The 13,415-nt window shown below is 37.2% G+C and overlaps 2 protein-coding genes across 2 annotated transcripts; both read right to left on the minus strand.

The window, feature by feature from the left end:
* Window positions 1-407: 407 nt before the first annotated feature.
* MDAR6 (monodehydroascorbate reductase 6) lies at window positions 408-6,631 on the minus strand. Its single transcript, XM_089159257.1, has 17 exons — window positions 6,404-6,631; window positions 6,134-6,308; window positions 5,944-6,043; window positions 5,776-5,853; window positions 5,392-5,463; window positions 4,617-4,735; window positions 4,438-4,522; window positions 3,641-3,730; window positions 2,696-2,797; window positions 2,478-2,567; window positions 2,276-2,356; window positions 1,609-1,680; window positions 1,427-1,521; window positions 1,257-1,345; window positions 1,082-1,144; window positions 955-995; window positions 408-810 (listed from the first exon to the last, which is right to left on the minus strand). Exons 1-17 carry the CDS (start codon window positions 6,411-6,413, stop codon window positions 691-693), a joined length of 1,482 nt encoding a protein of 493 aa, XP_089015383.1. The 5' UTR covers window positions 6,414-6,631; the 3' UTR covers window positions 408-690.
* Window positions 6,632-8,997: 2,366 nt separating this feature from the next.
* LOC149013758 (uncharacterized) lies at window positions 8,998-10,568 on the minus strand. Its single transcript, XM_089159210.1, has 3 exons — window positions 10,362-10,568; window positions 10,149-10,278; window positions 8,998-9,892 (listed from the first exon to the last, which is right to left on the minus strand). The coding sequence occupies exons 1-3, from the start codon at window positions 10,543-10,545 to the stop codon at window positions 9,208-9,210; spliced, it is 999 nt and encodes a 332-aa protein (XP_089015336.1). The 5' UTR covers window positions 10,546-10,568; the 3' UTR covers window positions 8,998-9,207.
* Between the last annotated feature and the right edge of the window lie 2,847 nt (window positions 10,569-13,415).

A 13,415-nucleotide genomic window follows, 5' to 3' on the forward strand; every position in this document is an offset into this window, starting at 1 on the left:
AGGGGTGTGGTTGACACTCCCATGGTCTACTCTTTAAATACTGTCAGAATCTCTGACACGTTTTCTACTCCTTAGCATGATTTGGTTAATAACCAGCATGTTATGGTTTCCTATAAAGGCTACAAATGTAGCATGTCTTCCGGTGAATCCTTTGGCTTAGTGGTGGAAACGCCAGTGAATTGAGTGCTGAGTTTTCTGTGGCCGATTGTAAATTCAGGATATCAAGCACTTGAGAGGAAGAAGATGAAGAAAAACCTTCCATTTTTAAGGTTCAGGCACAGGCAAGGAAGCAAATGAAGAAAGAACTATGCTGAAAATTATACTCTGCTGGACTATGAATCTTTTTCCTTTCGGTTCTTGTTACAGATTGTCAATACAATCACCACCGTTATTGTTCACGGTAAGTACTTTTCTTTCTCTTTAATACAGAACCATGAAATGGTTTCCTTTTTATTGTGGATGGAAATATTAAGATGGAAGACAAGCATTGGATGACTGCTAATGACCTTGGGTTGAAGTAAGATGGCTAACTAGCTGGTGATTTAACCAACAGTGAGATGCAATTTCCAGGAGATCGGACTCTAAATGAAAGAAACACAAGGAAGTGAAAGGGCAAACAACCAGCTAGGAAAGTATCTCTTTGAGGTAATATTTTAACCACAGCTATGCCATGCTAAACTGACAAAAACTTCATGCCTGCAGGGAGCTTTGTGCAATTTGGAGAGCCTCCTCAACAGAGGATGCACCTTGAAGCTTGGCTTTGTCAATAGGTGGTTGGCTCCTTGCTAGTTTTGGGAGGAGTTGAAATTCCTGAAAGAATAGCAACAGCACATAATTGACATTAAATTTTGATTAGCAAAATGCAACAACGAGTGCTAATCCATTTTGCTGCAGACTCCAATATTCTGATGTTCTCAATAAAAAAAGTTTGGTAAAGGGAATAACAAGAAATACCTCAGGACTTCCGCTTTCTAGAAGAACTCCTTTCAATTTACCTACATAACAATGAGCAAAATGAATTGCATTTTCATGTTACAGATGTCTCAGATATAAAAGGAGATAATCATGTCACAGTGCTTACCCGAGTCTAGCCAGAATGTAATGATCTTCGGATCAAAATTACCAATTTCAATTGTCTCGCCAACTGTTCCACAAGGCAGAATGGTAAGTATTGGATTCAGTGGATGATAATAAACCGTGAACACACAGTATCACACTTGACAAAATGAAGCCAAAATACAAATAACATTTCTCACCATTGTCCCCATAGAACTGCCACCAAACTTTTCTTGCACTGCCTTCATACTCAAAAACTCTTGAATAGAAGAATGGAAGGTAATCATATCTGGATATAATGCGAATGATCAAGAGGCAGCATTTGGTCAAATTATAAGGATAAGTTTGAACTGAGAGTTATCCTACATACTGGTAAGTTTTTCCACTTAATAACGTATTCACACAATGTTGTGCTGACTGACGAGCATGACCAACATGTTCAACTCGCGCAATACGATCATACATCTGCTCAAAATCAAGCATATATCACACATTCTTTCAAGTTGGCTAAAAAATTAAAGAAAAAAAGGGGAGAAATTCAGTAAGGAATACCTTCAAAGGGAATGCTGCGACGTCTCCAATGGCAAAAACACCAGGTACACTTGTTCGGAACTGACCATCAACCTGAGAATATAATGCAATAGATTTCAGTGATGTAAAATAATATATTAATTCATAATTTCCTAAGAAGTGAACACCAATTGGTAGAAAAGAAACTCATTTAAAACTTGAATCTATTACAAGCAGGACAGGTATCAGGCTTAAATTGATTGTACTCAATCCTGTGAAAATGCATAAGCAGAGATCTAGATTCCAATAGTTTCAGCTACAATAAGTGCACAGGTATAATAAAGTCCTGGTCACTAAATCAAATCATTAATGTAAGCAATTGCATCATCAGTGCATCTAATTATTACTTTTAAGAGTTCAGCATATTTTAAGTTCATATCTGATGCAACAGTTAATGATTGACCATCAAGGAGCCTAGTTAAAACCCGACAATTTACTTCCCCTATGTAACTGAATCACATATATTCAGCGATGACCCACAACTAAGACAGGCATTCTCACTGCCTGATCATTTTTGCTTCGAACTGTTTTATTACACAGGTGTAGACAGAGCAGCCAAACTCTATGCACTTTTTTTATTTTATTCAGGATAGATAACTGTATGCATGTCATTATGATTACATCGGGACCAGTGAACTATTTCACTGACCTGTATGCCACCAACAGTGTTATTCAACCCCACATCTTCAAAGGGGCTGACAGCTGGCTTTGCTCCAATCCCAACAATAATCTACATTCAGAAAAGGCACAACGCTTAGCTCCATCTTATATTAGCAAAAATTTCATCTTTTCTGAAGTAACAAAGCATCCAAACTATGGCAAAGCACAGTACAAGATGAAAAATCAAATACCGTGTCTGCTTCTATGCTAGATCCATTTTCAAGGTTGACAGCAGTCACGCGTCCATCAGGACCAGCTTCTAGGTTTTTGACAAGAGCACCCTAATTTATAAATGAACAGAACCCAGAATTATTACATATTAAATGAACATATGGAATTCCCTAAACAGAAAGAAAATAGCAATCAATGTTATTCACCAAATGAATCAAACTGATGTAAAAAATACAACCTTCAAGAATTTGATACCATTTTGTTGGTAGAGTTCTTCATATCTATGAGCAAGAGAAGGAGTAAACAATCTTGGCATTAAATGATCATCTGGAAATATGACCTATTAAGAAAAGAACTATATGTTAAAATTGTAAATCAATTGCATAACCAAAACAACATTAGGAACTCCCGGAAGAATGCAAAATCATTCTTTTCGATGACCTCCAGGGTAATGTGAGTTTCATTGGACTAAAATCCTTAGGAACTACATAAAAACACCCCCATCCCTTAGCTGTCATGCTACAGGTAAGAAAACATTGTTCTCAGAAATTCATTTGGGATTCAACAAGAAACCCGTAACATTTTAAAAACATATTTCGTGGTCAATCATGTAGCATCACAAAACTAGATTGTGAAAGATTTTAAAAATGTCTCTACTGTCACCAATTCAGGAGATAAAATTTTCTGGTGTTAAGAAATTCAAGGAGCTTCTCAGGTAACCCAAAGATACAGATCATTAAGAACCACAAGTCATGTGAGGTAAGAGACAGTAGGGAAAAAGTCGATATGTAATGGTGGAATGAAAGAAGCAGAAATGACTTGTAAGATTGAACTACTAAAATTGTAAAGTTGACACTTAAGATGACATTCATTATCCATGGCATACATAAAGAAAACAACAAATTTTCCAAACATTGATGTACATTTGAGCAAATGTTGTAACCATTGCACAAGGCTTCTGCCCCTGCCTAGTCTGGCAAGGATCATAAAGTACGCAGCCTTACTCCTGCTTTGAAAAAAAGGCTGTTTCCATACTCAAATGTCACAGTGGAGCAGCCTTTACGGCCCACCCCCACACATGTTTACTTTAGTACAGAGGTTTAAAAAATTTACTTCATGACAATTTTTGTCTCAGCACTTCTAAAAACTTATCTGAGATATACCAAAAGCGATGCAACCATACCGTTGTGTCAAGCTTCCAACCAGCAGCAGCTGCAGCAACCTCCATACCAATATAACCACCACCAACAACAACAATCTTCTGGGCTCTCCCCTGTAAGCAATACAAGTCCATTTACAAAAAGCCATTAAAGAAAGAATAAAAGAGACTCCATATAATTAATGAAACAAGACTTAAGTAACTCCTAAGATTGGCTTTGGGGCATCCACTATAATAAAGAAAGATCACTTATTCATTAATTTATTTGGGGTCGAGTTTCCATCTGAAGTGCTTCAGACACATAGGGTTTGGCCACAGATTTTTGAAATGTTAGCGATGCTTTTAAGTTAAAGGTTAGTTGTGGAGTTCAAGGGCTTCCATGGGAGTGGAACAGTGAAAGGATTGGAGCTTCAAAATTCAACAAAGGACTTTTCATGAGATACCGGAGAAAGAAGCGGTATAGGAAGGGTGTGACTAGCAAATTAAATTTCTAACTTCTATTCATCCAAAAAAAAAAAATCTAATTTCCTTTTGTAACCTAAGAAGTAAGAAGTCAGTTGTTATTAAGACCCCAGTTCAACAAACACAGATAATTATTTTGTTCATTTGAACTAGTACAAATATGACGGGAAGAATAAAAAGGTTATGAGACCTGGAAAGCACGAAGCCCCAACAAATACCAAACATTGTTAGTTATTTGACACAAAAGTGCCCCCATTTCCATGGCTGAAAACAGTTCTGTTCGTTATATGCATGAAATTTGGAATTGAGGTCATCAGAGAACAAAGATTAATTAAAATATGCTTCAAAAGGAAATTTACCAATGATTGTATTACTGCATCAGCATCAGCAACATCACGAATATAATGAACACCAGATAAATTCCCTCCAATTTTCTCCGGAAACCTGGAAGCAAGGAAGATAACTTACCAATTATTGTTCAACCTATTACACAGGTATATTTGCTGAACAAGATCAGAACCACAACAGTTAAGGGTACCTCGAAGCTGTACATCCAGTAGCAATAATGAGGGATCCATACTTAAGAAGTTTCCCTGAGGATGTGGTCAGTGTCTGTTTCTCGATATCAACAGCAGTCACTGGATCCTCATATAACATCTTTAAAAAGAACAAGCGTATCATTATGAACAAAATTTCATAGAATATCTGAGGGGAAAGTTAGACAAGAATGAAGTAGAATGAAAAACAGGGAATAACTCTGAAATAGACTACAGTACTCATGAGTTCCTTACCAACTCCCTAAACCACACAATCCCCTACCCCCCCCCCCCCCCAAAAAAAAAAAAAAAAAAAAAGAGGAATGTGAAAACTTCAAATATTAGGATGCATCAAGTTATTCCTTTTCTTTTATAGTCAATGGCATCTACATTTAGCATACAGTCTGTAGCAATTGTCGGAAGATGCTGCACATGTATATTGAAAGCACTGAACTTCTCAAATGAGGCATTACCAGGACACAGTTTTTCTCCCACATTACAGTGTTCAAGATGGGAAAGTATGTTGGTCACAGAAAATTTATAGTAAAAGTGCTGATCGGCTGTTTTCTAACAGAACAACAGGGAATATATTTACTAAACTGATTTCTACACAATTAGTCAAAAACTTATTAAATAACCGAAATTAATGGCCGTAACCAATTTATAGCCAATGAACTATCAATCAATTGTGACTGGTGCTGAAAAGTATAACTCGCCAATTCTAGAGTGGATGTCTTCACACAATATATGTTCTCAAAAACCAAAAATTAGGCATACCTCTATGCCATTCTCTTTATACCAATCAGTAGTCTGTCTTTCCCCACCGGAGCCAACACACGTATGGAAACCCTAAAATAATATAAATGCAAAAAGTCAATAACAAGATCAACATAAACAACCATAACCTGATACCTGATTCTTCAAAATTGATGAGAATTGGATTCAAAATTCCCTTATGTATGAATGTAAGCTTGAGGGGGAAAACAAATTTGAGAAAAGAAACTCATTGTGTAAGTATTATTCAACATCAAGCCCCAAATTCTTCAACTAAATAGGAAGTTTCCGGTATAAGATGTACAATGATCAAAAAGAATCTTATAACTCTCTCAATTTGATTAGATTACGCATAAAAGGCTGTTTCAGGAGGAATAAAAGTCTTACAGGCAGACGCGCCGGCTTTTTATCTGGTGGGAAGAGATAACCCTTAGTCAAAGCAGGGCGCTCATAAGGTGGAACTGCCTGTATGAAAAGCCAGCAAGGCAGAACAAGTCTTAAAACTCCAAAGTGATAAAAGCTCTCGGGAAGAAGAGTAATTGTGAGACAAATAACCTCTTTACAGACAATACAGAGCCTTCCGTTGGCCATCCCCTGTTCGACAAAAGATCGAGCAGCATATCCAGCGGCATTACCACCGCCAACAACTACAAACCTGCAAAACTGAGTTAAGTAATTATGCAAAACAACCACAAAGCTCATGAGTGTACTCGTATGCAATCGATCGCAGTGTTTATAAGCTCACTCTCGATTCTGGTTGGCAAAAGAGGAAGACGCAACCACGTAGCTCCTCCGGAAGTTACGGAAGGAGATGGAAGTTGATCGAGGAATTCGATTGAGCATATGAGATTCAGGACACCACAGAGAAAGTCCATGCTTCAAGCTTGAAGAATATGTCATGGTCGTCATCAATCTTCTAACTGTAACTCAGAGGAAGAATTAATTAGGGGACACAGAAGAACAAATTACGAAGAACACGATTGTTTTACACTGTCCTACTTTGATGAGTTCGGACCTGAATGCATCTTCTTCTCCTTGTCTGAATCTTAGGGAGTATTTAAATATTTGTTATTGGCTCTTAATGAACCGAAGAGGCGAAGAATAAACAAATGAACAACAGCTACTAAGCTATCGCCAAATCATCAATGGCGACTAGAAAAAACATCAACGACGAATCGATTGAAAGGGGAAGAAAATGGAAAAAGCTGCATCTGGTTTTGGTTTGGTTTGATTTGGTTTTCGTTCGCTGGAAGAAAGAATTTGGGTTTCTATGTCTGAAGTCCGGCTCAGGTACCCACGTGTGTAAAAATGTTTTGGGTGGACCCGAGTACCCGATCCGAGAAGATAAAGAGCCAAGAAAAAACCCAACGGATAGTTTTCTCGATAGCCCACCGCCTCATGGTGTAACCGTGTAAGACACGATGGGTGGGCCATAAATATCCGATAAAACAAGTTAAGACGGAGGCCTTTTCGGGTTAAATCTTGGACTTGGAATAGAATTGGTTTGAGAGGATCAGATGCTGATATGAATCAGAATAAATCAGATTCATGAATCAGAATTGAGTTTGGATTCTCTATAAATCTTGAGGTATAGGTCTGTGTTCCTCTCATACTTTTTTACTACATATTAGGAGGGGGACTCATTGAGAATTATACTTCTGATTTATCTTGTTAGAATTAAGAAACAAACTCTCATATAATATATGGTGGAGAAGTGTGAAGGAAGCACAGAGAGACCTTTACTTTGCCAGTAGAAGATCCCAACTCATTAGAATCCATGTAATTTAGCTTCAGCCCATAACTTAAATGTACTACAAGACTTAGTCCCTAGCCTTAAGGGGACTTGAACTCTGACCTTCTACGAGGAAGTGTAGGTCTTTTGCCAACTGAGCCACCCTTTAGGGTTTGATGTCGTTCAATTTCAATCCAAATCAATCTACCAATCCAATTCTCTAATAAACCATGCTTGGGAATGGATTTTGGAATTTGTAATAGAGTTCATTGAAATGAGCAATCCAAATTTGATTTTCAATTTTGGAAGAAAGGTTCTCCGAGAGGTTGCCTTAGTTGGTAAATACAATACCTCATAAATAAGATTCCAATCATTCAAATCTTCTTGAGGTTGAGATTTCTTCCGTATGTATGTAAGCTACCTTCTATGAAAATTACTCAAAATGTTGTACATAAGGACTCTGGATCGATCCTCTAACTTGTCAGGGTAGAGGTCTGTGCTCTCTCACATCTCTCCATCACACATTAGAAAGGGGGCATATGGGAGACCCACTAAAAGTCCCATTTCTAATTCATTTTGTCAAAACTCATAGGTGGGTCTTCCTCTTAATATCTAGTGGTGAGGTGTGAGGAGACCACAAACCTTTACTCTAACAAATAGATGATCCAAACTGTACTTAAGCTAACACGGACACCTCGGTTGCCATCAAGAGTGCATGGAAACACATTTATTTCACAAATATCATTTTTTGTTTTTCTCCCTTTGGTAGAGATTGTAACAAACCCATAATTCTAACTTGGAATTCGTATTGCAGGTCCGAATACCCAAAGTTCATGGAGAAGTTAGAAGAGAAGACCGCCGCCTATGAAAGAGAACATAAAAACAATTAAACTTTGATTATATTTGCCTCCACTGAAATCCCATTTTTGGACATGATTACTTTGTTCTTCTCTTTGATTTATTCTTTTTGGAAGTTTGACATATATTTTTCTCTTTTTATTTAATTATTGAATTATTCTTGCTCTTGATTTATTATCATGTGTATTTATTATCATTGATGAGTAAACTGTGGATCGCACCTACAAGTTGTCGGGCGGGATCAATACCGACGGGTGGGGTGTGACAGAGATATCATTTCAAATACTATGATTTGTATGAAAAAATTATGGTTGGCAGATCGATATCATAAGTGATAGGTTTTGTGAAGATAAATTCCTCGATCTCTATCATATTCTCCAGAAGATACATAAAACCAAATCAACATCCCTCATTTCTTTTAAGTGGATAATCCGTGTTTGGTGGAAGGATTCAATAATGCAATTTATATGATGCGAACAAAATTTTGTTTCAAGCCACCACGAGGAGTGCAACCAACAACTGAATTTTATTTTTGTTTTTCTTTTTTCTTAGCCAAGAAAAACTGATTCTTGGTTCAGAAGCATTGGGTTCGACTATCAATCCAAAAAACTTAATTTGGAGCAACACAACAACAAAACACTTTGGTGCATTCCTCAGGAGTCAGGATTGCGTTCCAATGGATTTCATGACTCTTGCTTCCAAACTGGGAAACCATGACAAACCACCCACAGGATAAGATGGTTCTTTTTCATTCATATAACAGTTGGGTAATGTTATCTTCCACTCTCGAAGGTAAAACAACACGAAATTTGTGTTATTATTTCGATTTTTCTGCACTATTTTTAGGATCACGTTTTTCTACACTGTAGAGCCTAGATTAAGCATGGATGAAAGAAAGAGGTATCACTTCCTAATGGTGGAGAAGCTATAAATAAAGAAAAAGGGACCACCTATTTAGAAATGGAATGACAATTACTAAAGTCTGTATAAAACCATGATAACACAAAGAAGAAGGCAAAGGTTATATTAGTATTGTCAAACCAATCTGAAATCTCTGCCTGGGCTTAGTTGACCCATTTATTAATTAGCTCACCCCTTGTGTTTCCAAAACCAATCAAACATTTCCTGCTTGGTCTCGTTACATTCTTCACATTTTGTTCCTTCCAACCACACAAAAACAGCAAACCAACCCTGAGAAGAAAGAGAAATAAATAACATACCTCATTACCTTAAAATGAAGAGGGGTAATTAGAAGATAGTGTAGCTGAAGAATTTGAAGAAGAGGGTGCAATATTTCCTTCCCCACACATCTGTGACTCAATGGGTTGATCCCAAATTAGAATGCTTGATGGGCATGAGTGAGATTCAAGCCATTCATTCAAATCTTGCTTCTGTAAACAATCTAAGTCCATCTCCCCAACTTCTTCTATACCACAAGCTTGAACCTCAAGAGGAACCATGGCTTCTAGGTTTTCAAAAGCTGGCAAATAACTTGAGTGTATGCTTGGAGCTGAAAATGTTGAAAGAGGGTGAAGTTGATGTTGAGGAAGATAAGAAGGAAGAGGTGCAAGTGCTTGGGTTTCATGTTGGTTTACATCCACTGATGCTGCTTCATGGAAAAGCTCCTGTCTTGCTGTATTACTATTATTGCTACTACTCATACCAGTAAACCCATCCACCAAATTAGTGTCAAACATAAGAAGTGGGCATTGGGAAGAAAATAGGGTTTCTTGAACAGGTGTCTTTGGCATAAATTCTTGATTCACTAAATTCATTTGAGTTGATCCATAGCCCAGCTTTGTCAGCTCTGGAGTTGATGATGGCTTCCTTATTTTCTTCTTAATCCATGAGTTCCAGTAGTTCTTTATTTCATTGTCAGTTCTACCAGGTAAGTGACTAGCAATGTGAGCCCACCTACAAAACCCACTTGCAGATTACAACTTCAGACCTTGAAAACGCCATTAAAATGAAATTGAAGTACCAACTACCTGATATATAAGCTAAAACCCAGATGAGAAATCATCTTTAGCAGAATATATAAGCCTTTTGTTATGCATTATAAGATTCAAATATTAATGGACAATCCATACCGAAAAAAATATATATATTGATGGACAATCAAGTTCCACTACTTGCAGTACAAGATCAAACTCAAAAGGTGCACTCAAACCTGTTCCCTACTACAGCATGCAGGCTTATAATCAGCTTCTCCTCTTCTGGGGTGAACCTTCCTCGCCTGATATCTGGCCTCAAATAGTTAATCCATCTCAAGCGACAGCTTTTACCACATCTTTGAAGTCCTAAACCATAAAAACAACTCTATTATTGGATCACACGAACACACAGAAAACACCCACAGAAGAGAGAAATATATGAAAAGAACCTGCTTTTTCAGGGACTTCACTCCAACAACCATAGCCATGAGTGGTAATATATCGAACCAGCTTTTCATCTTCCTCAGGAGACCAGAGACCTCTCTTAACCTTCTGTTGATTGCAACAAGAATGATGACCCATGGCTTCTCTTGGCTTCTTCTTGCTTCCTGTCAGTAATAGTTTGTATGGCATTGAACCTCTGCAGCACTGAAGAAGGTGAGAGGAAGACACTAAGTCCTTCCCTTCCTCTTTTAAGAATAAGTACTACTATCAGGAGGTCAGACAACTACATTTTCAATGGGCCCTCATATACATCTAACACTGAAACGACTTGGCATCAACTTGTCTAATAGACTTCAGCAGTAGTCTCTTTATGTACACCATGTATTACGTAACCAACTCCACGTACCCAACCATGTCGGAGAGCCAATACTAAACTGAAGCTTCTGCTACAAACCCTTCTTCTTCAAGCTTAACCCTATGAAGGCTCACATTTTACACGCATACTTGTAGGCGTAATTTTAGGGGAATCTTATGGTCAACACATAGACATTCATGTCCCTCTCTTTCCCCATCACTTTCTTCTTCAAACCCATCACCACAAAGTGGTGGTTTTGGGTATTTCTTGTATTCTGCCAGTTCTCCAACACAGAGATCATATGCAGGCATGTTTATATTTAATATTCTATTGCTTAATTAAGAAGACAAACCCAGAGAAGAAAAATGGGGGATAAAACAGATTTCTTACTGACCCACAGGATCTATGATGTGAGACCCATCAAGAAAAGATGAAAACTGATCGAAGGGTGAACCATACTCTTCTCTGGTAATATTTGTATGGATACACATAAAGGCAAAGGAATACGATTTTGATGGGTGATGACATAAGATAACCGTAAGAAAAATGAAAAGGAAAAGTTAGTCGTGGGATATAGAATTTGGGTATTTCTTATTGATGTTTCTGCAAATGGTGTTATTGCAACGTTTTACATACGTAGCTAGATATATGAATATACACAATTTAGAGAAAGAGGGGATGAAAATGAAGGTGTCTGTTGATTAATACAAATCAGTCACCATATTGATGTGAAGATGAAGGGTGCCTTTAGCTTGGGTGCATCGCAAGCCAACAATCGAAGTAATAAATAAATCATTTTGAAAGGCTTAGAGGTACTCTTCTTCTCTTAAGAAGGGCTTGAAACTTGAAAAGAAGAAATGATTATGCTTAGCTTTAGGGAGGAGCAATGGAATTTGAATTGGGCCTACCACTTTACTATTCAAATGTTAATGTGAGAAATAAATTGAGTGTTTCCTTTTAAGCATGGTTGGTTGGGTTATTAAGTCATAGATGTAATGTCTCCACCATACACTCTTTCCTTAAATATATTCCCTCATCATTCTCATCCATCTTTCCTTTTCTCTTTTGTACTCTTGTTTGTTCTAAGATTTAACCCTCTCCCATGTAAATTCTCTGTGTGTACGTGTCTGCTGCTGATAGTGACTTATAAATTTTAATCACTTGTTTTCTTGTTGTTGCTGACAAAGAAGCTGTCAATGAAACTGCAAATCTTCTAGGTGGCTCTTTCATGGGTTGGATCTTCTTTAGCCCTTGAACCAGTTCTTCTGTTGCTTTCTGGAAGAGCTTTTGAAGTCTATACTCGAGGATGTCATTGTAGATCCAAACATAGATTCTACTTTCCTTTGCATTCCTGACTGGTGGTTTCTTATTTCAATCTGCTTTCTGTATGACTTTAGTTCATACACAAAGTATACTGAAAAAGATGATGATTCAGAGTTTTTACTGTGTCTCTTTTCAGATAGAGTTATAAGTTTTGTGTGGGAGACATTCCTTTCATGCTATTAAGGATTATCTTCTTTTTGTGAGATGTTTCTTTCCTTTCTCCCTGAATATCTGATGCATTATTGTTCGTGATGATAAGGTTCCTTATATGCTTTGTACTGTGTGACCTACAAATTAAGGTTTTCAAAAAAAATAAAACTGCCTGGATGTTGTGCATTAAATGCGCAATACGATGTTTCTTTCCTTTCTCCCTGAATATTTGATGCATCATTGTTCGTAGCATCATTGATGATAAGATTCCTTGTATGCTTTGTACTTTGACCTATAAATTAAGGTTTTCAAAAAAGATGAAATTGCTTAGGTGTTGTGTATTAAATGTGCAATATTGTGCTGCGTCCGGTCAAGATCGAAACTATGAATGAGATTTCGATCTTGACTGTTCGTTCTGCAAAAGTTGCTTTGAATACTTGTGCGAAACGAGCGGTCAAGATCAAAATTTCGACCCTCATTCGGATCTCGATCCTACGCAGCATGGTGCGTAGTACCCAAGTATAGCTCCAAAAAAGATGGATATGCCTCCTAGACCGAGATTTTGATGTCGACATTTTGCAAAAGTTGCTTTAAATACTTGTGCGAAACGAGTGGTCAAGATCAAAATTCTGACCCTTGTTTGGATTTTGATCATACGCAATACCAAGTAGAGCTCCAAAAAAGATAGATATGTTTCCTGGATCGAGATTTCAATCTCAACCATATGTTTTGTAAAAGTTACTTTGAATACTTGTACGAAACGAGGAGTCGAGATCAAAACCCCGACCCTTGTTTAGATGTCGATCGTACACAGCACAGTGCCAATATCCTAGTAGAGCTCTAGAAAATATAGATATGCCTAAGCTCAAGACTAACTTTAATGCTAACATTTTTTATGTTTAGTCTAATTGAATATGAGTTGAGATTCTCTCTATCCATCAAGTTAGAAGATCCAAACTCATTGAATACCATCTCCTTAAATTATGTAATCATTTCGTCAGCATTATTGGATTTTTTCGGTTAATAATAATATTATTACTAATTTTGCAGTTTTAAAGAACCAGCTAGAATGTATGCAAAAGTCAAATTTATTAACCAATCATGTCTTTGACAAAAAAGGAATCAATAAAAATGTTCCCACCGGCTATTCCGTCTTAGGGTTACCAATTAAATATCTTCTGGCCAAAAAATAAAAATTAATTAAATATCATTAAGAGCCCATGAACTAGCC

This window comes from Hakea prostrata, chromosome 6 (assembly GCF_041222555.1).
Source record: "Hakea prostrata isolate BN-2017 chromosome 6, UWA_Hpros_2, whole genome shotgun sequence".
NCBI classification, from domain to species: Eukaryota; Viridiplantae; Streptophyta; class Magnoliopsida; order Proteales; family Proteaceae; genus Hakea; species Hakea prostrata.